Source organism: Poecile atricapillus, chromosome 4 (genome assembly GCF_030490865.1).
Source record: "Poecile atricapillus isolate bPoeAtr1 chromosome 4, bPoeAtr1.hap1, whole genome shotgun sequence".
NCBI lineage: Eukaryota > Metazoa > Chordata > Aves > Passeriformes > Paridae > Poecile > Poecile atricapillus.
In genome coordinates, this window is record NC_081252.1 from 40,195,362 (window position 1) to 40,220,468 (window position 25,107).

General features: G+C 41.9%; 1 protein-coding gene across 3 annotated transcripts in view; it reads left to right on the top strand.

Moving 5' to 3' along the window:
* The first annotated feature begins 6,395 nt into the window (after positions 1-6,395).
* The window catches only part of GALNT7 (polypeptide N-acetylgalactosaminyltransferase 7), a 71,375-nt gene continuing 52,663 nt past the window's right edge, over positions 6,396-25,107 (top strand). Inside the window, exon 1 of one of the 3 annotated variants that reach the window (XM_058837453.1) lies at positions 6,396-7,535. In XM_058837453.1, coding sequence (XP_058693436.1) covers positions 7,410-7,535 — 126 coding nt within the window. In that variant the 5' untranslated portion in view covers positions 6,396-7,409. The remainder of the gene's footprint in view (positions 7,536-25,107) is intronic. The other 2 variants (XM_058837452.1, XM_058837451.1) reach the window with 2 other exon arrangements.

Here is a 25,107-nt window from a genome sequence, read left to right on the forward strand (position 1 = left end):
TAAAGCAGTGGAGTTTGGCTTGCCAAGATGATGACTTTATTATAATACTTCACTTTCATTTCAATATCTTTTTGACATGTCTAATAATTTTTTCCCTTTAATTGGTTGGGTTTGGGTTTTTTTTGGTGAGTTGGGTTTTTTGGGGATTTTTTTGGGGTTTTTGTTTTGTTGGGTTTTTTGGGTTTTTTTTGTTTGTTTGTTTTGGGGGGTTTGTTTCTTTTTTGGGTTTTTTTTTTTGTTTGCTTGTTTGTTTGCAGTTTTTTTGGGTTGTTGTTGAACTCTGGGAAAAAGATGGAAAACATACTAAAAAAAAAATTGAAATAATTAACTATATTAATACAGGAGCTAAAGCAATAAAAGCTAGAAATCATTTAATTTGTACCAAGTAAGGATATCTGTCTGTAGCTTTGGACCTGAGAAAAGGGGAACTACCAGAGAATTCTGCATCTACATGGTGCACTAAAGCCCCTATGAAATCTATTTCATTATGATTATATTTAGTAGAAGACTTGTGTACACTTGAATGTGTGCAGTGTTATGATACAACAGCTGCTATTGCCTGCAATTCCCACAAAACATGCCTTTTATAAAGGAATCATCTCATTGAATTACTAATCGATACAACTTGGTGTCAGACAATACATAATAGAAATAATCTACTGTTTGAGAATTTCTCTCCAAATGGCAGTTTCCTAAGAAAAGAGGCTGCTCAGCATTGTGGTGTTTGTTTCCAGCTACCAATAACATCGAATTTATGGTTTTTGAAATCTGCAAAGAATTAAGAAAGCTTGGAGCTGCCTAGAAATGCTTTTGTGATTCACTGCTGCTAAGACCTTTAACTTCCAGTTACCAATTTGTGATATATACCACATACTTTATATGGCTAACAGCAGTAGTCTTGCTATCATTCTCTGTTGCAGACAGCATTCCCATTCCCCAGGACCCCAGTGTGAAAATCAGTCTGGCAGAACGCTGCAATGTTATTCAGTGTATAAATCTATCTACTGGGCTGGTCTTTTCCAGTAATTATTCATGGACCTTTTATGCATTTATGAAAAATGAGTCAGGCCACTTTTTCTGAAATGGTGACTAAGCTAAGGAACAAAAACATATCCTGGTTTTAGCATCTAGTCAGTGTTGTACATCCACACTTTTCCATGTAACCAATTTTGAGTGTCTTTTTTTATTTGTCTGTGAAACTTCCTAAGGCTTTATCTTGCGCAGATTTGACATGTTGGCTTTATTTAACTTTTCTAATGCTTTACAAATGCTTCATATCTTCAGCAGTTAGGTTTTGTTTAATTTTGAACATGGCAGAATACATCCTGAGAAGAATTGTGTCAGACTTACTGAACATTTATAGCTGATAAATGATACTGAATTTATAATACTCAAGTTGCTAGTTATTTGCTAAACTGTCAACAGTTTATCACTAAATAACAAAATTCCTAAGAAATACAGAAATCTAATTAATTGTTGTAAAATTTTCAATTTTTTCTCTCAAAGGCATGGTGGTTCTTGTTCAGACTGACAACTTCTTCAAATTAACTCCACTCATTTACAATACTTGAAAAGTCTTTTAGAAAATAACTCAGTATCTGAAATTGTGGGTGTTTACAGCATTCACTTTTTCAGCATAACAGAAATTGCAGCAACCTATTTCAATTTTCTCTGCCCTAGATTCAGGAAATGATGCAAGTTAATTTCTGTTTGAAATGCTCAGAAATATGGCACCTTGGAAAAGGAAATTTTCCAGACCTGAGATTGGCCTAAGTATATGACTACTCATCCTTTTGTCTGACTCAAAATACAGGTGAGAGTTTCTTTGAAAAGTGATTAAAAACATATATTTTACTTTTTAAATGGCAAAACCGTGCTCAGAATCATTCCAATTCTTCTCATACTTAAATGAAACGCCCACGTACCAGACCATCCCATCCACTATTTTAATGAGTTCTAAATCTGTCAAGGATTGTCAACATTCATCAGTGTGGATATTTTGAGGACTTGTAGGTGCAAAAGAAGTTAATTTTTTTTAGACAAAGGCAGTATTAATAATACAACATAGTTCATAAACATTGACTGGTACTCATTATCAGAAAGGGTAGCTGGAAAAAAATAATTTTATATTCCAATCTTCCGGACACTGGTAGAATCCAGACCAGTGCAAAATAATGAGCTTGCTTACTGTTGCTGTGTGGGAAAAGAGAAGAGGAGATAGAGGTGAGACTGCAGGAATAAAACAGACTAAGCAGGCATGACAGGAGTATGGGGGCTAAGTGTAATGACAGGAACTTCATAACACATTCTTCATAAAAGTGACAGGAAAAGCAAAGGAGGCGAACAGCACTCTGCCAAAAGCATCTATTCAAATGCTGAAATAAAGAGGGATAATTTTTGGTAGGACATGCATGGCTAAACTGCTGGCTTAAAAAAAGGATAATTGAGAATTACAGGAAGAATGGTACTAAAGACTGGAGATCATGAACACAAAACAGTGAAGATTTAGCAATCATAGTCTAAGTTGCAAAAGCATACATTAAGTACTCCCTAGAGGCACTTATTTGATTAAAGTACTTTTAAAACAATCTCAGAAATTATGAAGGATTTAAAATCCTATACTTTAGTTCCTTTTTGTCAGCTCTGAGGTTAAATATACATACATTGTAAATATTTAGGGCATAACTTTATATTCATCATAATGTATGCCAAACTGTGCCTTTTGGATTATTCCTAGCAGTGACCACCTCCTTAATCCAAAATCTCTCTTCAAATCCTTAAATGCTGGGAATGCTGTCAGAAGGGAGTATGAGTTTAAGTTAAAGTGAGGGAGATCTGGCCAGGCATCTTCAGCCTCACCTTGAGTTCCTACCTTCTCAGATGAAAACTAGAGAAGGTGTGTCTTGGGTTCCACCAGGACACCCCAGGACTCTGATATGCAGTACTAGTAAATCTGCTGTAGGGCTAAGACACTGCAGGAGCTTTTCATAAGCGTCAATGGCTTCACCTCAGATCCAAAGTAACAGTGCAGAAAACAGCAAAGGCTTTATTCAGAGATGACCATCTAAATGGAAGGCCAGGATGGGAAAAGAGATTATATGAAGCTGTAAAGTTTCATTGGTGCTGCTTGTGTTGAGTGTGTTCTGTTTAGGAAGGCAACTTTCTGCCAGCTGGCATTTTCCAACGCTTCCTTTAATCAAAGCATGACCAAGTTTGCTGTTACGTGAAGCCCAGAGTGTATCATGTAGAGAAATACTACACTTAATGAAGTGCTGGTAGTTATATCTGGAAACATCCAAGGGAAATGTAACTGTTTGTGGTCTTGAATCCATTTGTCATGGTTTAACCCCAGCTGGTAACTAAGCACCACACCACCTCTCTCGCACTCACCCCAGGCAGGATGTAGGTGAGAACCGGAAGGGTAAAAGTGGGAATACTTTTGGGTTGAGATAAAGACATTTAAATAAGTAAAGGAATAGCCATGCACACAAGCAAAGCAAAAAAAGGAACTCGTTCACCCCTTCCTATGGGTAGGCAGGTGTTCAGCCATCTCCAGGAAAGCGGGGCTCCATCACACCTAGTGGCGACTTGGGAAGGCAAAACACATCACTCCAAATGTCCCTCTCCCTTCCTCCTTCTTTCCCCAGCTTTCTATACTGAGCATGATGCCATATGGTCTGGAATATCCCTTTGATCAGTGGCAGCCCTGTCCTCTCCCAATTCCTTGTGTACCCTCAGCCTCCTGTCTGGAGGGATAGGATAAGGAGCACAAAAGGCCTGGATTCTGGGCAAACCCTGCACAACAACAACCGAAACATCCTGCTATTGTCCTTTCCAGCCCAAAACCAAAATGTAGCCCCCTACCAGCTACTATGAAGATAAACTCTACCCCAGTCAAAACCAGCACACCCTTGCTAATTTCAAAGATTTAATTTCAAACCTATTTACATGACAAAAAGGAACCCTGTTGTGTTTTGTGCTCTCTGCACTAAGTAGAAATAAAATTTGGTCTCTGAACTGCAGATTTTACAAGGACTGTCTATGTGTTGACAGAAAAAAACCCTCAAATGAGCAAAATGTGAGGTTTTATGTAGAGTGAAGCCTTTACGGCAGCTTATGGAACTTTGTAAAACGTGACTTTCACCTTGAGAGGTACAAAAGTCTGTAGGAATTTCCTTTCAGACTTTGCATTCTGAACAAGCAAAGTGGTATTTTGTGGTGAAATACTCAGGACAAGAGTTAAGGGGTAGATCCACATCCAGACACTTCTCCCATGCAAGCAACTGCATGAGGTTTTGACATTGGTTAGTGACCCTGCTCCAGACACCATCCCCCAAATCCCCATCTACACGGCAACTGCATGGCTTAGGGGATTGGTAATCGGATACCTCACCTCCAGGTCACCATAGGTCTCTGGTTCAAGAGCAGAAAGGCTTTGTAATGACTTAAATGCCATTGCATATTTATTTGGAGTCATACATGGAGAAGTGAACATATGATTTCTGTGTGACAAGCAGTAGATGTCCACATACAGATACAAACATTGTGACAGTTGCCAGCCTGTTTGAAATATTTGAATGACTCAACATCAATCTAACAGAAACTGATTAATTCCCTAATAACAGAATTGTGGTTTGTTTTAATACTGCCTGTATAGTAAAAGCATCATGGTTTATATATATTTATATATTATGTATTTCTTTTACTTTTATATATACTTATATTTTTATATATAAATTTATATTTACTTACATTTTGTAACTAAGTGAAACTAAAGCCTGTGTTTAACCCTGCTTCTTTTTCTCTCCAGGTTGTAAAAGACTTTGAAAAGTGGTTTTGAATAGAGAATTTTGAATAGAATTGGAGGCAATCCAAAGCCAAATTTAATTTTAATTTTTTGTCTTAGCTGATACAAATTCAACAAGAGAGAAAATATGTTCCGTAGGTCTTCTTAGGTGCTTTACTAGATAGGAGGAACTGTAAGTGCAGAATTTGAAACTTCAGCACATCCTTAATGAGAATACAACTGAAATAAAGCTACTTCAGTAGCTTTAAAGGTCAGTATTAACCTAATACTTCTGGAGTCAGGCTCCATGACCTGTGTGTGAGAAGAAAAAAGGTAGATGACGCTCGCTGTTGAGGAATCAGGGCAGGGAGGTATAATGGTCAAACAGAAACATGTCGCCTTCTCCAATCTGTTGTCATTGGTGGTTCGGGCAGAGAGCGCGGCTGGCTGGCATGAACGCTCTGTCCACTGGCCCGTACTGCCTCCCAGTGGGCATCTGCTACTTCTCTTGCGGGATAAAACACAGGGCGCTTTAAAATTCCTGGCACAGAAGCCATTGTCCTAGAATAGCTAGTGGGGAGTTCACTGACAGCGAGACTTCGGGTATCTCAAACCAAAACGACAATGCTCTTGATCATCTTCCAAGGATGTAGCTTTCTATGAAATCACGGATGCATGGTTTACCTTTCTCTATGGCTTCATGCAGAACCTGTACCTCCATATAAAAAAAAATCCTCAAACCCAAATCCGGTTTTGGCAGGCAGCCTTATAAATGTGAGCTCTCATCACACCAACTTGCACACAGAGGGCTCTGTCCCTACCCCTTTCAGCTCTGAGGAGCAGCAGCAGAGCAGTATCACCAGCAGCAGTATCATCCCATGGCTGTACCCTCCATGCAGTGCTATAAGTAGTATTTTTTTATTCTCACTTTTCATGAGTGTGCTGAGAGCAACAGCATAGGACATTAAAAAGGGATGCCAAAAATGAAGAATGAAACAACATGAGGAAAGAGCACTGTTTACTGCAATAAAGTCTCCCTAAGGAATGAAGGAAGAGCTGGGGAGATGCTTCTACACTTCTCTGACAGCCTACTGACCTTTACAGTTTACAACCCCAACTTGTCTTTTCCTTCTGAGCTCAGCAAGGCAGGGAATCTGTTCAGAGCTGGGCACCTCAACTCTGTGTGTTTCCCATCAAAAAAAACCCTAACTGTCCCTCCCAGCCCTGTGCAGGTGTTGTTATCTACCTGAAAACTGTCACCTAAATCTTTGTGTTGAGGTATTTGTGTGGTTGCTGCAACTGCAGACAGGGAGGGGGCTTTGGGGAAAGCAGTTCTGTGCTCCTGTGGAAGTCACAGGGCTGTGCAAACACTTGTAAGGATTAGAGCTGTTGCTCATGCCTTAAACACTGCATTCGTCTATGTCTCATACCTTGATCTTACAGAACGGGGAAGAAAAAGAAAAAAAAGACATCATGCAGTGCTATAGCACAAGTTATATGAATAAACAAAGACTTCTGTGTCTAGGTGTGTCCAACTACAAAGGTCACTCAGGTGTAGGCGTTTTTTTCCTCCAGAGTTATCCTGTTCAAGGTGTAATATCCTGTTTCGTTTCTTCAGTCCTTATCATTGAACGTTAATGTTAAAATCCATGGATCTGATACCTTCCCAGCGCACATAAGAAATAGAACAGAAAAACATCGGAGCAAGGGTACAGTACTGAATACACAGAAAAGAAAAAAGTAGTATTACATTGGAAATACTGTTTTTGCATCACTCTGGTTTTTGGAAAGCTTACATTATCAGGTTTTCTGTGTGTGTGTGTGTGCGTGCACGTGTGACATTCTTTCAAAGGAGGAAATAGGATGCCTTTTAGTGCAGAAAATTAGTAACAAAGTAGCACACAAGCTGTGGGGCTGATAGCATCTCTGTAATCTTGTACTTAATCTGCTATCCCCAAGAAAAATCTGTTGACTTTCCAGTTCTACTCTGCCCAGGCTGCACACAACAATTAATGGGCCTGCGTTAACCTACGCCCGTATGACAACCCCTGAAGTTAAACGTTTGCACCTTACAAGTCGGTGCCCGAGCAGCGCTGCCCACCCAGCTGGGAAATCCCAAACCCCACTGGAGCTGTCCCACCGCTCCCCGTGTTCCCGGGGGGCTGCTGGCCGCGCTCCGGGCGGGAGCAGGTGCACGGAGCGCACGCCCGGGGCGGGGGCAGGAGCGAGCGGCGGCCCGGGGCGAGGCGCTCCCGCCCCGGTGCGGGGCGGCCACGTGGAACCGCGGCTCCCGCGGCGGCCACTTCCTGCTCCGCATCACCCCGGCCGCTGAGCCCGGCGGGGAGGCAAGCGAGCAGCCCGCAGCCTACTGGGGCGGCGCGGGGGAGGCAGAAAAAAAGAGGGGGGAAGGAAGAAAAAAAAAAAAAGAAAGAAAGTTTGTACGTGCGGCGGCGGCGAGAGGACAGCCTCCGCAGGCGGGCGGCTGCCGGAGAGCAGCGGCGGCCGGGGGAGGCGGGGGAGCGGCGGGGCCGTGCCGTGCGGTGCCGCGGGGGGCGGAAGGCGGCCGGTGCGCGGGGCCGGGCGCTGCGTGCGCGGCGGCGGGAGGCAGAGGGCGGGCGGGAGGATGCGGCTGAAGCTGGGCTTCCTGCTGCGCGCCGTGCTGCTGGCGGGCAGCTTCTTGGGGCTGCTGCTGCTCTGGTCCTCGCTGTCGCCCCGCGCCGAAGAGCCGGATCTCCCGGGACGGACGCGGGTGAGTGCGCGGCCGCGCCGGGCGCCGGGGCGGGCGCGACGGAGCGGGTGGCGGGGCCGCCGCCCGGGATGTGACCGGAGGCGGCTGCGGGCGGGCGGGGGGCGGCTGCCCGGGCTGCGGCCTGCGGAGCCTTGCAGGCCCGAGAGGGGAGCGCGGAGCGGCGGGGCCGGCCCCATCCGGCCCCCGGAGCCGGCGTCCCTGCCCGGGCGGCGGCGCGTCCTGGGGCCGCCCGCGGCGGGGCCCGGGGGCGCCGTGTTCCGAGGGTGCCCCGGCAGCCGAGCCCGGCCGAGGTCCGGTCCGCGCCGCCCCGCCCGGCTCGGGGCCGCCGCAGCCCCCCCGCCCGCCGGGAGCGCGCCGCCGCTATCCGCCACCGGCGCGGTGCTGCGGGCAGCGTCCCGCCGGGGGCCTGCCCTCCCCGGGACCTCCCCGGGCACCCGAAACCCGTGCGATCGTCTTCCCTTTGGGGGTTTTCCGTCCCTAAATTACCGCGCCGGTGCTCCCTGCGTAAGTGTCCTGCAAAGGTCCCCCAGAGCTTCAACAAAGGGTGCAGGTGTTCCCTCAACAACTCACCTGGCTGCCGCGGATCGGCTTCCCGACGCGTTACTGACCGAAGGGAAGGTTTGGCCGAGGAGAAGCATCAGATCGGGTTATTTAAGAGCAGACCACGGAAAGCCAAAAGGCGCTGGATTTACCCAGCCGGTGGTGCAGGTCTCCCATGCCGAAAGGGTGGGAGCACAGGTGATATGCGAGGTGGCCAGCACATCAGCTAACTTCCAGAAATGCTTCAGGCGGTCAGACGGACAAATCTGCAGTATGAGCCTTGCCATGGCCTTGTATTAGTCAGGTGAAAATAATCTGACCCTTTGACACCAGGGTCTTAGAAGGAGTCAAAGTAATTCTTCCGTTTTCACCAGATGTTTTAGAGCTCAGGAACATAACTGGACTTAAGGAGATCTGCTTGAAGTAAGATTAGCCAAGATTAAAATAATCTTGGTAAAGTCATAAAATTTTCCAGTGATTATCTTAAAGAAGGATCTTTTATTATGTGTTCACTAATGATCTTGGTCCTCTCTAGTGGGCTGCTTTGGAATATTGTGTAAGGCAAGTGAGTTGACAGAACTCTTGTTTTTGAAAACTGGAAATGACTTTGGACTCCTTCAGCAGATGCTCTGTCTTCTGAAGCTGTTACAGTTTACTGTATCTTGGCAGTTACTGCTGAGATAATAGGCCATAGCGGTTTTTTTGAAGATAAGCAGTTTATTAAGTGGTGAAGTTTCTGTAATCTGTTCTTCTAGACACAACGTGGGATTTTCTGTGTGGAAAAATCTTCAGGAATTTATTTGTATACCTCCAAAGAAAATGTCAGGCAGTAGACATTTTGCATCAAAATTGGTCAAGTTACTTTTCCTGCTCAGGAAAGGACTGTGATCAGACATTCAAAGTGACAATCTCAGGGAACAAAAATGTGGTTGCATTGCTGTGTAGGGCAGTGACCCTCTTCAGATGCTTGTTCTGGGGTGACCACTGAAGTATTGTAGCCCTGGTATGCTTGTGCTGTATCAACTTACTCAGGTGCTGTAATGCATCATGCTGTCCTTTCTCATGAGCCTAAAGGCTTTTGCTCAGTCTTTTGGGCTGAACCCTTATATCCACTTCCCTTCACATGTGAGGTCTAATTCAGAAGTCTTTTTTAGCGAGTCTGTGTACCAGTAAAGGAATTGCAAGAGTTTTTACAGTCCTGCCCTGATAAAGCAGCATTCTGTCTTGATTACCTGGTCTTGACCAGAGGAGGAAATATCCATGACAGCCATCTCAGGAAATAATTCAGTCTTTGTTGAGAACAAATACAATTATATTGAGTAAACACTGTCTAAGATGAAATCTAAACAGAATATCTGATTCATTAGCTAGATCAGCTGTTTACTTGCCATTGTGATATATATGAGAGTAACACATGCTGCTTCATCATTTTCTGAGAAATGTTACTGTTATTACTAAATTCATGTTTTGGGTTGGAGTGCTTTCCACTTCAGAAGCTTCTCAGGTAAAGGATATGAGTTAAACAGTAAACATACGACCGTGTTTCCTACTAGCAGTGCTCTGGCATGTTACTGAGAAGCTATCAGAGGCCAGGAATATGTCCAGAGGTTAGGGCCTGCATCCCCTGCATTGTGTTAGGAGAGGCAGAGCTGATCCCAGAGCTGAGCTTGTATCTTGGAGTGTGCTCCCTGCAACACCTGGGAACAGCGTGTGCCTTGCTACAGCCTCAGCATAAGGAAAGTGGGAGTTTAATCTTAACTGCTTCTCAGAAATGCAGTGCTGTGCTCTTTGTTCAGTTGTAGAAATGTGTGTGTTTGCTCTGTTGTCAGTTGCCCAAAAGTTTGTTAAAGATGACAGATAAATCTTCCCATACAACACCCTCCTCCCTTTTCTTGCGCTAAAAGCTCTAACCAACAAATATGAAATTCCTTGTCAGACAGTACGAGCTTAAAATAGAATTTAGCTTTTTTAGTTAACTTTAGGCAGTAGCCTTTTCCTCTGCATTATAACCATGGGCACTTTTTAATAACACCAAAGCATTAAAGATGTAAAGATGAAAAGATCTGCTGTATTGTTCTTTTTTATGTTTATAACCTTCAATGTTTTCCTGCTTGCAGCAGTAGACAATAGGTAACACAGAAGATCTTTTAGTGTTATAAATATGTACCTTTAAAAATACATCCTTTCAAATATTGTGTTACCTTTTTTTCTTTTACTGATTTAAAATATTTCAGAGGTCTTTTGGAAAGTAAAAATGATTAATGCACAGAGAGTTTTCAAAACAAAAATGAAAGTGGAAAAGTGGTTGTTTAGGAAGGAAATGAGAACAAAGTGGTAATAACAGTAATACAGATAGTTGGAGATAATGCCTTTCTTTCCAATAGGAGACTCTCACTTACGCATGTGCAGAAGTTGGGAGGACAGAACTGTTCTCTGGGTAACCCCACTTGGAACTTCCTCTGAGAATCTATTTGAGGAAAAAGTGCTTGTGGGATTTGGAGTGAGATTTTAAGTATTCATTTGCACTATCAGAAATATCTAAAGACAATAAACTAACTGACTCTTAAGAACTTTCAGTTTCCAATCTAAATCAAATCGAAACAATGAAATATATTAAGGTCTGTTCTCAGAGTCTTAAATACATGTCTGCTTTTATATAAGTAAGGATACCTGCTATCTGAGAGTGAGGATTGCAAGACTACCAAATATTTAGGTAGGGTCTCTATGGCTGTGAGAAAAAAATTAGGTAGAATCATTGATTTGATTACCATGTTGTGTCTTTTGGATGATTTCTGATACCTTCTGGTCTTCTGGATCAAGGGGTCACAGTTCTAGAGACAGCAGGGAATGATTGAGAATCATAGAATCACAGAATATGCTGAGTTGGAAGGGGCCCATTAGGATCATCAATTCCAGCTCCTGGTCCTGCACAGGACACCTCAGGAGTCACACCATGTGCCAATCACACCGCTGAGGCCATTCATCCTAACAAGATTGCTGTAGGGATCCCAGCTACAGTATTTGTTGTTCTCCAGTGAGATGGGTTGCTAGTGATCAGCCTCAGAGGTACAGCCTTAAAGCTGCTGTTGTCAAGGAGTAGGTAGTACAGCAGGCAGAACCAATGGGCTGAAACAGTAAAGAAAGATTAGTTACTGAAAAGTTGAAAGCTTATTTAAAGGAGTATATGTACTGTACGCCAGCTTTAACTCTCCAAATGTGACCAATTACAAATGACCCTATTAATTTGTCTATGTGAAGGACAGTAAGGAGGAGTGTCCAGTGTGTTCTTAGGGCCCAGAGGGAGATTAGTAACATAGTGAAAGATTTGCTGCAAGTGTGTGCCTGACCTTGCACAAGGCAGAAATGAAAAAATGTGGTGATGAGATTGCTAAACCCACAAAATAAATTCCATAGTCTATCCTGTTCACAAGTGTAATGAGGAGAACTTCCTGAAAATTTGGCACAGGCTGCTTGGCCTTATATCTGGGAATCTGGTGCTTCAGATTTGAAGCATTACAGTAAATTCAGCATTTTCTAGAGCCACTGCACCTGAGCCACCAATGGGCTTGCCATATATTGAAGGCATTTAATTTTCTGTAAGTGACATGACTTTACAGGGATTTTGTTTAGGTCTTACTTGTTTATCAGTAGTTCTCAGACTTCCTGGACTGTGTTCCAGGGTTTTTTTTCAACGTGTACTTGAACCCCGTCCTCCTACCACCCCTGAAAGTGTGCACGTGTCGGATACCAGATGTGCTTAACAGGAGCTTGTGAGGTCAGTCTCCCACCTCCCTGCCAGGACAGCTCACTGTCCTTGCTGCCAGGTGTCACAGCAGCCGTGCTAGAGTGGGGGAAGAGTGGTTGCCCTTGGATAGGGAGAGGAGCCTTTGCTGAGTGCCCTGGTCAGGTGGCAATTCTAGCACATCCCTCTGGTTCAGGAAACCAGATGACAATCTTGCAGCTGGGGCTGTGGGCCTTCACCAACTGCCAAGTTTAAACATTACAATTCCCACATGGCCAATAGAAGGTGGAGAATTTATGATGTGGAGGCAGAAGCATTAGGGGGGAAAAAAAAAAGAAGAAATAAAAGCTGAATGGACATTTCCTGAGCTTTCTGGTGACACCCCTTCTCCCCCACTTTAAGAACTGCTAATATCCTGTATACCTTGGCCTGATTGTCACTGAGATTTTAATGACAAGTTGCAGACTGAACTTGAAGTGTTATTGTGGTTTAAATTAGATTCTTTGTGTGGAAATCCCAGAGGAAATTGTTTGCTTTCCCTTAAGGAGTAAGTGTGCTTAGAACAGAAACTGAGACACAGGAATTTGTAGTTGATATCATTAGTGTAGGAAAGGCAGGAATTGAAATAAGATTAAAAAACTGATGTAAAAGGGACAGTGGTGTTCAGTACTGAATGGATTTGAGTTTTCTGAACTTGGAAAAAATGTAATGCATGGTGGTACTTAAGTGATTAAATGACAAAATAATCTCTCTCCAATTGCTTTGTATAGTTACCTATACATTGGTCACTTATTTAACTGGTTTGCCTTTCTGTGATTGAGTGACACCAACACAACAAAGGACACTGCATCAGTTCTGCTACTCTGGTGTTATCTGAGAGCTGAACACAATCACTCATCCCCTGGCTTTGAAAAGCTCTGTGCAGGTGCAGGGCTGCACATGGCCACACTGCCTTCTACAGTCAAAGCTGTAATAAGCCACTGCTTCTTGTGTGACATTCACCAGAAATTAACACCTTGGCCAACTTTTTCTGCTCAACAAGTTTGATTTGAAGACTGTGTGCAGTGAGGTAAAGAGCTTGCTATAGCCAAAGTACTGCTGCTGTAGAGAGTACCATCACTTCTTCATCTTTTGTGTTGCTAGCAACAATAATAGGCAAAATGTTTTGAGATATTAAATGCTAATTTTTTTAATGTGTGTTTTTATCTAAATTTGCTTTGTAAAAGCTTATAAAAATCTATAACCCTTGGGAGAGTATAAAAACCCCAATCACTATCATATTAAAAGGAAAATCATTTGACAAGTGCTTCCAGTTATGTTGCAGAATCAATGACCACAGAGCAAATACTGTGAAGAAATGGGGGAAAAAAAGAAAGCCTATATTATATGTACAATTTAGTATACATATTTAAATTGTATTAAAATTTTCTTGAGCCCTCTTATCATTCAAAAACCCTTGTATTAAGTTTGGTAAAGAACTCAGTATCTCAAGACTTTTAATTATGTATATGTCTACTCTTCTTTAAAGAGCAGTTTTGTACCATTTTTATGTATGTGACAAGATTCCTTTTGTCCTATTTTAGCCCCAGTTGTTACCATTTGTGAATAATGTAAAAGAACAGAACAGCTGAAAAATCAAAGATCTTAAGCTGAGACTGGCATTTGCTTTGCAAGAATCCCATTTTGCAGGAGAAGAGGCATCTAGAGTATCCAGGGAACATTTGGCAGGGTCCTCACCATAGGCTGAAAGGTGACTCTGCACACTTAGGTAAGATAATGCAGCAAAAACATAGCAGTTGTGTCTGTTTTGGGGATCACACAGGTAAAACTATTAGTCTGGTTCAGTACTTTTAATGAATAAACTGTAACACCACAGAGATTGGGATCAACACCATAGACTGGGTAGGCTGTAATTTGTGGTTTTGGGGGAAAAAAACAAAACAGAAGTGGTAATTTGTGCTGCTTAGGGGCCAAATAGTGGGGCATTGAAAATAGCACGTAATAAATTCCTCTTTTAAATAAAATTCTAGGTAATAGTTAACTCTCAGTTTTAAAGCTGGTGAATATGGATGGCTAAGCTGAAGTAGCAGAAATTCTGATGCTAGTGAATTTCGTTATTGCAAAAGACTCATTGGGTCATCAGGAGGACAGCATTATCCAGAAGTAGATATGTAGATTTTTCTCCACATGGCCAAACAGCATTCACCTTCCCTAACCCAAGCTCAGCAGAGTTAAAATTGCTTGTATTGAGCTGACATTCTCTAATCAAAAATGACAGCGTCTTTGTCCTATTTTTGTCAGATATTAAATCAGCATTACAGGAGACTGCCAAGTGGAAATAGGGCAGGATAAGCTGTTACATTAATAGGTTTGACTTCTACCTTGGAGGGGGGGGGGGGGGAGGCTGGGAGAATGCTTTTTACAGTAACTAGGCCATATAATCTGAGAGGACTTTAAGTCTGGCAACAGTTACATTCAATTACTAGATTTACTCTGTAAGAATGGAAAACAAATGTCTGCTCTGGAGGATTAGTTTAAAATTAGCAACATAGAATCACAGAATATTCTGAGTTGGAAAGACAATCAAGGATGATCGAGTCCAGCCCCCAGTCCTCCACAGCACTATTGCTGATCGTCACACCATGTGCCCAAGAGCTGTCTAAACTCTTCTTGAACTCTGTCAGGCTTGGTGCTGTGACCACTTCCCTGGGGAGCCTGCTCCAGTTCCCAGCCACCCTCTGGGTGAAGAACCTTTTCTTGATATCCAGCCTGAACCTCCCCCAACACACATCAGGCCATTCCCTCGGGTCCTGTCGGTGATCAGAGAGCAGAGATCAGTGCCTGCCCTTCCTCTGCCCTTCACGGGAATTTGTAACTGCACTGAGGTCTCCCTCAGTCTCCTCCAGGCTGAGCAGACCGAGTGACCTCAGCTGCTCCTCATATGGCTTCCCCTCAAGACCCTTCACCACTTGTATGCCTGTCCTTTGGATCTTCTCTAATAGTTTAATGTCTTTCTTGTGTTTCAGTGCCCAAAAGTGGACACAGTATTCAAGGTGAGGCCACCCTAGGGCAGAGCAGAGTGGGACAGTCCCCTCCTTTGCCCTCGGTGTACCTGGTGCTCCCCAGGACAGTGCTATGGAATGCTTACAGTGCAGGGAGCTCTGGGTGGCAGAGGTGCCCCAGGCAAGAGGCTGTGAACTTCAATCCTGTGTATAACAAATTGTATAAAAACAATCCTGTGTATAACCCAAGGACCCTGGGAGGCACAGCAGGAGGCTGTACATACATCCAGGTTTGCCCCACCCAGGTGCTTCTCCAGCTGTGTGATGGATGTTTTGTCCACGTGGATACTGAGAGAGGATATCAAAAACTTCAGTGAAATCCTAAAAGATTACATTGACTGGCTTCTGCTGATCAACTACTTGTGTTACCTTGTCATAAAAGGAAATCAGATTTGGCAAGCAGGTTTTCCCTTCAGGAAGCCATGCTGGCTGTGACTGAGGACTGTGTTGTCTTTCAGGCATTTTTCAACACCTCCCAGAAGAGTCTACTCACAACTGTATCAGTCACTGAAATGAGACTGACCGGCTGGTAGTTTCTAGGATCCTTCTTCTTGTCCTTCTTGAAAATTGGAACATTGTTAACCAACTTCCAGTCAATTTATCAGCTTATTGTAGCTTCCTCCTCTGTGAAGGAGCTTGTGGAGAAGATACGTGCTTTTGTGGAAAAAGAGTTTGTTTGTTGTTAATATTTGTACAAAGACATGGAGGAGAAAGCTGATGTCTTGTAGAACTTGTGTTCTACCTTTGTTTTTCAAATAAGCATCCTTATTGTGTTCCCCTTGCTTGGGATCAAATAGTTTTGAATGTTTGCTTAGTCATTGAAATATAATTTGAATTAGCAGGTCTGAAATTTGAAAAAACCCAAAATAGTGTGAGCTGCTTTTGAGATAGATTGGTGCTTCCCTTCCAGGTGCATTTTATAGCACAAAATTCCTATTTTCTGAAAACCCATGGATTCCCTTGTGGGAATAAAATACTTTTCTTATCAAGCTGCATGCAGACATTATTACTGAAACAAAAATGGCTACTTTTGTAATTAAGAGATGATGCTTTAAAAAGAATTGTATTAATCAGGAATTAAGCATGCTTCTCCCTGCATAAGCATCCCTCTTTGCAAGAGAACAAATTGCTCTTTTATTTTTTCTCTCTATTATAATGAACTAATTGCTTGCTGCTCTATGGTGGCCTGTACTTCTTTTAAGTTCCTCTTACTGTGTCTTCTTGAATCCCTCATTCTAATCCTTGAACATGGTAACATTTTTTAGAATTGCCCTTTCTTTCCTAGGCTGCAATGCCTTTTCCTTTGATTTCCCTGTGCAACATTCAGTTGCAAATAGCAGCAGTCAGCACTGATGTGTGAACCTCTGGGCAGCAGGAGAGAATTGAAGTAAGGTAAAAACCAAAAACAGTGTACTGGTTTACATGCTGTTTACATGAGGAAAACTTGCTTTACAGGTGACAGTCTCAAAATATAATTGTTAATGAAATTAAAGCATGAGCAGATGGTGCTCAGCCCACAAAGTTTTGTACTTATTTTTGTTGTCTTTTAAGAAGTTGGCAAAGAGAATGGCTCAGCAAGAACTGTTACGACTTGGGTTGATCTTTTTAATAAGGCAGAAAGGTATTAAGTACTGCAGTTTAGAAAAAAATTACAATCTTTTTTAATGAAATCAAATATAGTCTTTTTCATATTCAAGCATTTTTGTCACAGTTTGGGGATTAAAATTTGCTTTGGTTTTAACCTGCAGTAAAACATTTTATTTTTAAGTATTAATAAATGAAGAAAGGGCCAAAGCATAACATCTCATTTTATTTCTCAGTTCCTGCCTTTATGGTTTTGAGATGTTGGGGCATTGTCTTTCTTTTGATTTATTTAATAAGAATTCTAGCTATGGCAGAGAAAGTATTTACAATTTTAAATTTGCTGTAAAAAATGTCTCATCTGTAATAACATTTTGAAGCAAAACCTTAAAACAGTAACCAAGCTACCTCTTAAAAAAGTTCCCTTTTTTTCCTATTGAGGAAGGAGGATCAAGAAAGACAGTATTAAGATAATGGGTTATTCAGAGAAAGTTAATTGTCCTCTGCACTCTTTAGTCTTGAAACAAGTTTTGCTACACTCTCAGTTAAATGAGGCCTTGAAGTCAGCTCTTCAAGGCTTGTAATATATTGCTTTTATTGGACTGCTTCCCCTGCTCTGGCTCTGCTATTCTATATTCCACAGTGTTATTCCAACATTTCAAAGTCTATGAGCAGCTTTAAACCGCAGCTATGAAATACATTGTTGTTTTTTTTCTCACCTCTTCCATGTTTTCCACCTTTATTTCCCTCCCCTCTATGAGGTATGTTCCACCTGTACAGAGCCAAGACCTTCAGTAGTAATAGCAGGAAAACAGTATCTCAGTAAACAGCAGAGATTGAAAAGTGTGGTAGGTGGGGTTTTCTTGTTTGCTTCTTTTGATGGAATATGAGGTTCTGGCCATAGTAAATGTACCACCCACTTCTAATTGCAGAGTTTGTAGCCAAGAGCCCTCAAATACAGAAGGGTGCTGCATGGGTTTTCTGTGCCTCAGCTCTTGTTGGTGAGTGGTAAAAATCTCCTCCTGCCTTTTGGATAGGGTTTTGGAGATCTTCAGCTCCAAGTTCTGGTATTTCAGTTGAAGTAAGTAAGGTACTGCTACAGCATGAGCTTTACCAAGTTAGTAAAATGGTCTTGAGTACTTTCTGCCGAGAAATTCCAGCCCTGGTGAAGTAAGACTGTGAATTAATTCCTTGGATGCATATGTGTGATCTTGGTGAGTTGTCTGTCCCTCACTGTGTTTACTTAAATACTTGCTTCTTTTTTTATTTATGTAAACACTACAGGAAAGTTCGAGCTGAGAAAGGCTGAGAAGTGCTAACCTGACAGTGAGGCTGTGAAGCTCTTTGAGTGAGTCCAGGCAAAATGTCATCCTTCAGGGTCACCTGAAAACCTTCCCCAAAGAGACCAGCTATCCATGATGCTGGAATCAAGTCTGAGACAAGACTTTGATGCCAGGCTTGGGGCAGATGGTTACTCTGGCCCAGCTTTGGCAGTGGATGATGAGACCCTTGAATACTCATTGAAAGAGCAGTGAGTAGGAGTCCAAAGTGTCAAAGTCATCACCATTATTTTGTGTAGAGAAACAGTGGGGGAGAAATCTCTGCAAGATGCAGAGTTTCTGTCTTAGAGAGCAGGTTTACCTTTTGCATGAATAGGCACATCAGTCACCTCTCAGAGAGTTAACAAGTTTTGCTCCCATTATTATCTTCTACCAAGACTGGTGATGACAGGGGAGTTGTCAAGCTGTTGTGATAAAAGGGAGCAGACTGCCAGGATAGTTCATGTAGCTTTTAATCTTTGTGTATGCCTGAGGGGCCTTGGGAAAAGAGGATGGCAGGAGCAGGCTGGATTAATTTTTCTGGATGAAATGGATATGTCCTGGGGGTTGGCCTACTTTAAAAATAATTAAAATTCTTTGAAATCTGTTGTCCTTGAGCACACTTCATCTATCCTATGTCCCCTTTTCTCTGATTCTCATATGCCTAGATCTTGTGGTTGAGAGATGCCTTGTGCCTCTTTGGGAGTCATTTGTTTTGATAATATTTCCCAGGGGTGCATAATTTCTAAATCAAAGCCGACTCGCATGTGTGTGTGTGTGATGAAATGCACACAGGGGCTGCAGGTAATCAAGGGTACCCAGTTATGATTTTGCTCTCAAGCCAAGAACAGAGAGGCTGCTCCACTCACAGTGAGGTGTGTGAGACACTGATTCTCAGTTCTTAACATTTATATTTACTGGAAACAATGATGTGGTTTTCTTCTTTAAAATAAACTTTAAAAAATAATCCTGCATGTTTGCATCAGGTGACAAAGGTACGGTTGGTCATTGATTGACTGCAGCCAGCACAAGTCCATGTTTGAGATGCATTGCTCTTGCTTATATCTTGGTTATTTCATGTTCTTATTCCAATCTCATCCTCAGCTGAAGGATGAATACCTCATTTACTCCATTTCTTTTTTTCCTGCTCATTTTGGTTTTCATCATTCATTCTGTGCAGGAATTTGGGGAGTTAATTAGGCTTATTCTCATGACCCCCTGTTCAGCAGCTTAAGAATTTTTTTGCATTGCAGTAAGGTATTAAGTGACATGGGTATCTGGGAGTAAGGAAGAGAAACAAATGGTCACACTTTTCCTCCTGACTTTATAATAGTTTGGGCAATATATCTTCCAACAGGATTGTCACAGGATTTAACATGCTAAGGGTTTTATGCAAAAAATGAGTTTTCATTTTAAAACATTTTAAATGTTTCTACAGCTCATGTCTATGATTGAAGAAGAATTCACAGCCTTAAACATTAATCACCAAAGTTTTTACTGATAGACTTGGCCAGTTAGCATTGCTGCAAAGGAGAGGCAGATTGAACAGGTTTTTGAACAGGTTTTATCTTGTACGATACTTGCAAGAATTTATTCTGTACTGATAACTTGTCAAAATACTGTTTGCAATCTAATCCCAGCAATCTTAATTTTTCAGGAATGGTTTCACAGCTGTTAATTTCTAAAAAACAGACAGAACTTTTATCTATAATGAGGTTTTATCTAGCAACCATAATGTACTACTTAATGTTACCAAAGCCATAATGTTGCAAGCAGAATTCATTATAATTTTTAGGTGATGCTTTAAAAATGTATTTTATTAGCTTAGCAAAATAATCCTGACTCTGATGCCTTAAAATGCTCATTGATGAGAATGCTTTTGCATGTCAGAAATAATTGTTTGGGTTTTTTTCTTCGTTCTACTCTCCAAGGTGAGATTTCTTTATTGCAGAGCATCATATTTTTTATATATTTACTAAAATGCATGGGCATTTATTTTAAAGCCGAGTATTACTGATGTGGAGGTTAATGTTTCTGATATTCTGTAAGTCACTTTGGCTTTGCATGTGGAAACTTCAGCAGTGTATATTTAGTAGATCTATTCATAGCCTAACACCAAACCCCAACAACTTTCCTGTTGGAAGTCCATTTTCTGCCCTGCATGCATTTATTAATTCTGTCATGCCTTAATGTTCCTTAACTGATTTTATACTGTACGATCTACAGCACTCAAAGAAACTTTAAACTGCATGAAAAAGACCAGTTCTGGCTACTCAAATGTTTTATAACTGGAGCTGATTTTATGCTATTGCATGTTAACCTCCATGATGTTCCTTTGCCTTAATGTTTGCTTTTAAAGTTTTGATTTCTTAACTTATTTTTGTCTGCAGACTGAAGACATGCCAGCACTAGGCTGGCACATTCCCTAATAAATACCCTTTCTTATCCAGCTGTCAAGACATGAAAGATTGGATACAACAGTGAGAAAGTAAATGGAAGGGTGTTCTGCCTGACATTTGGGTACACTTTCTAAGGAAGGGGTAGCTTTGGGCACTTAGAAATCTATGTTCAAGTCATCATACTGTGAAAAGTCACCAGTTCTATATATATATATTTTTTAATGAAAACTATTGAGACTCAGTTTTCCTGGAAAGTGAGAAGTGCCCTCTGCTAGTGGAGGGCAACCACTGATTATACATGTCTTCCCTCTCCTCCAGATATATGCAGATGCAGCTCTCTCCTTAGTTCTGTAGTAAGAAAGAAAATAATCCTTTGTTTTTAGATTTGGTTTGAAAGAAGAAAGGGGGATTCGTATCACTAAGGATATTTAACAGGAACATACTTTGTTGTGTAGAGCATAACAGTGTTCCTGCATTACCATTAATATCACAGGAATCCCTGGGAGAGCAGTCACGGGCTTATGGGGAAGACAAACAGCACCCCTCACCCAGCCCACTCCAAATAATCTGTTTTACTGTTGTGGGTTTCTCCTAGTTGGATTATTTCCACTTGGATTACTTCTGATACAGGATGTGGGTGTGGTGGCTTAGTAAACCACACAACTGGGCAAGTCTGTTTATTTTTTTTTTTTTTTTTTTTCCTGATGCTCTTAATACTCCATGAGTATCTGACCTGACATGCATTAGGGACATAAGTGTGCTGCCTTTTGTGCCTCTGCTTTCTCAGCATAGCAAGTGGGCCTCCTCCAAAAGAGAAGAAACGTTTAAGGAGAAGAACTTGGTGAGGAAGTTTTGCTGGTGTTTGTTTCATTCACAAAAGCCATAGAATGGTTTGGATTGGAAGTGAGTTTAAAAATCATCTGGTACCAACCTCCCTGCTGTGAGCAGGGACACCTTCCACAGGACCAGGTTGCTCAAAGCCCCGTCCAGCCTGGCCTTCAACTCTACCAGGGATGGCATCCACAGCTTCTCTGGGCAACCTGTTCTGGTGCCTCACCACCCTTACAGCAAATAATTAATTCCCCATATCTAATTTAAACTGACCCTCCCTCAGTTTGAAGCCATTCCATTGTCCTTGTAAGAAGTCCCTCTCCCTGTCTCATGTAGGCCCCTTTAGGTACTGGAAGGCTGCTCCAAGGCTATCCCAAGGCCTTCTTTTTTCCAGGCTGAACAACCCCAAGTGTCTCGGCTTGCCTTCATAGGAGAGCTGCTCCATCCCTCTGGCCCTCCTCTGGACTCAGAGTAGTGCTGTAGTTGAGTTGTGTAGCCTTGCTTTAAAAGTACAAAAGAAGCCAACCCTCTCAAGCCAGGCAGCTGCTGTGCTGCCATTCTGCACGTCCTTCTTCTCCCTGGTGTCCCTCAGAGGTGCTGAGAGGGCTCTGAGGATGGGCAGCCCTTGAGCCCTCTGTGTACCTGTGCACAGGTAATGCTTGAAGGCAGCTGGAGAGGCAGCAGCTTTCTCTGTGTTTTCATACTCTGTTTTTCAGCTACCCCTCACTTCCAGCAGCTTCCCCCCTGCCCCACTCCTGTTTTGAACTAGCTCAGCACCAATGTTTACCCTGCTTACAGATGCCAGGTTCATTTGGCTTGCTATGCAGCTGTCTGTGGGGAGTCCTTGATCCAGCTCAGCGTATGGGTGTAAAGGTGCTCATGTTGGCATGCAGACAGGACAAAAATGCATGGTGTAGAAGTAAACTGACTGCAAAAATGTAGCCATCCCACTCCATAACATCAGCCTGAAATATCCAGCACCTCTCAGACAGAAGTTTAAATCCAAAACAAATTAGCAAAAACGAAAATGTAGAGGCAGCTCGTCTGCAGCAGCTAAAAAATACAGTTTTCATAAGCCTTCTGCAAGAACTGAGGTGCATCTTGTAATTCATATTTCTGCTGTTCCACAGTCCCCATTGCAGCAGAGATGGAAAATATTCTGTTCAGTTTTTGCTGTATATCTGCAGTGATGGGAAGATAAACATCCCTGTAATGCATCAGTGTTGACATTCAGAAGCCTTCCAAACTTTGCTTTTTAAATTGAATGGAAAAGTTAGCTTAGAGCCTCTTCACACTGTAGGAAGAATGGGCAAGTGATTTTTTTTTTTCCCTTTGCCACATCTTATATAAATTTGACCTCCTTTACAAATCTGCAGTTGCCATACTGCTGGGACTTATAGAACTGGAAGCACTATACTAAACAAAAGGAAAATATGCTACTTCCAGGTAAAACACTATGTCTAAAGCAACAGCTAATGCATAGAATTATTCTGCTCATGTTCTGTTGAAATTATTACAAATGGAAAGCTGCCTAGTAGCTTATTTTTAAACTGTTATTTTTAAACTGAAGTGAATTGAAAAGCAAAAAGTTCCACGTTTTGGTGGAATTTTTTCACTGTTTGTTTTGTTCTATTTATGTAATTTACTAGAAATGTTTGGTACGATAGTGAATCAATCTGGTTTTTTTCTATCTTAACTTACAATAATTGTCCAAGTCTATATCGGATAATAAAGTAATGTACTGAGAAAATGTTGATTTGGATAACTTGCACATGACAGTTTTAAACAGAGCATATACCTCTTACGTTGTGCTGTTGTCGTTTGAGTGTAAGAACTTCTCACACATCATCCCAAAAGGTGACTGATTATTGACAGCAATAATATTGGTGTGGTTGACAACCATGGGGATGTAGGGTCTACTACAGAGGCTCTTTTATATTGCTTTTCCTTACTCTTTCAAAGTAAGAGTTTTGCAGGTTATTGAGCAGTAGCAAAGTGGATTTGTGTGTGTGTATTTTGATTAGAGTATCATCCTTGAGGATTTTGGTTTCTTTTACTGATTCTGTTGTGATGTACAGTAAGCAATTCTGTACTGTTTTCTGACCTGTCCTGGTACATTTGCCAGTTCATCCTTCTGTGGTATTTGATGCCTGATGTATGTAGCTTCTCTCTTATATTGGAGATTGAAAGACTGACAATTTTCTTCTTTTGCAGTTCCTCTTCCTGGGAGGCAGTGTCTCACTTCCCAGTCAAACTAAAGTATGAACGGCCTTACTGACTCTTTGTTTTCCAGCTGCAGACCAGATTTTGCTGTGTTAGAGACAACAGACTCTCTTTCCCAGGAACTGCAGAGGGCTTTTGAATTGAGATTTCTGACAGGCTTTAACAAATTTGTCTTTGTTAGAAGTTAAAGTGCAAGGCTAGCATGTAAAGCTCTTGATTCAGTGAACTGTGTTCCAATTTAAATACCCATTTAATGAACTGGATAGATCATACGTAGACTTCGTAATGTCTCTTCTATGTTAGATGCAGTAAGTGAAGGGCACAGTTTTCATCAATGCAGTTATTAGCAGCCCCATTTGAAAACCACAAGTAGTGCACATGCCTAGGGCTTGTGGAAGTCACTCCAGTCACTCCAATAGCATTACTGGGGTGATTATACCCTGAGGAAAGGCTCGCTGTCATTTTGAGATCAATTTTTATCCAATGTTCCATTCTCAGTATTTACATGGAGGGTCTGAATTGCCAGAACTTCAGATTTCGTAACAAAAGTGTTAACAAGAAGGGAACATTTGTTGGAAAGATTGCCTTGCTTCAGAGAAGTGCCTGTTGCTATGCTGGTTGGAAGGTGAAAGTATCCTGCAGGCAGAGGCACTGTGCTGAGAAAACTGACTTCCATTTTTTCTGCACAAGAAGGAGCCTCATGTGCCTTTCTTTGTGTGTGTTGTACACCCATTAATTTGAACAGTGGAATGCTACAGTCCCATTGCTAAGGAGTCAGTGCAGATGGGAAAATGCTGTTCACTTTCATCTTCCCCAAATGTGTGGTCAGAAATGCCAGTCATAGTGTACCTGAGCTGGAAGCACAAAGGTCATGTTGAAAGTCCCTTCAGGATCTGCCAGATGTTAGGAGGTCCCTCAGAAGATGTTCTGGGCTAGAAGTTGATCCTTGGTGCCATGTTAAGAGAAGGCAGTCGGATGTCAGCTCCCAGCGCTGACTTGGAGAGTAATGTTTTGATCATTAGTCTCGTACAGCTTCAAGTTTACATTGTGGCAGCACCATGGATCATCTGCACTAACAAAGTAAATGTCAGGGAAGTCCATTACTTGAAGTTCAGGTGCAGCATGTCTGCCTTTCTGATTGGTGCCGTGGTCTGAAGGAGCCCACAGTAGCTTCCATGCTCCAAATAAATGATACTGCATGGCAAGTGGAGAGAAATGTGCAATGCTGGAAGCGCAGTGGAGAACAGGCGGGTTCAGGGAAGGCCATTTAAAGAAGTTTGTGGATTATATCATCGCATTCTTGCTGGCTTTCTAAGAGATGCAGATAGCCCAGCTGTGCTAGTACATTATGTGGCTTCTAAAGCAAAGCTGTAAGATAGATTTTTATATGCATCATGTTTACCTCACAGCAAACCAAACAATATCGCTAGCTGTATGTGTCACAGAAAGAGTAGTCTGCTTACCAAGATTGATTTATCTGTTCAATAAATTGGTTTTTATTAGTTTAGTGTTGCTGCAGATTTTTTTTTTCCTTTTTGTGCTTCAAATGCATGTACTGTGTTGACTTTTTGGGGGTTTTTTAAGTATTTGGTGCATGTAAGAACATATCTTACCTCAATGGTTCAGTAGACTATAACTAATTTATTGGCAAATACCACTCACATTCTCCTATGCAGGAAAGACCAGGAATGAAGGGCCAAGGACAGATGAGATCAAATTGCAGAGAACACAATTGATCACAAGTTATTTCCCTTCTCTTCTCTAGTCAAGCAGGACACAAGGTAATTACAGAGATACTCTGAATTTTTAAAATAATTGGAGAGTTCAGATGAAACTTGAAGAAGCGGGTTTTAGATTGTATGTATAATTTGCATA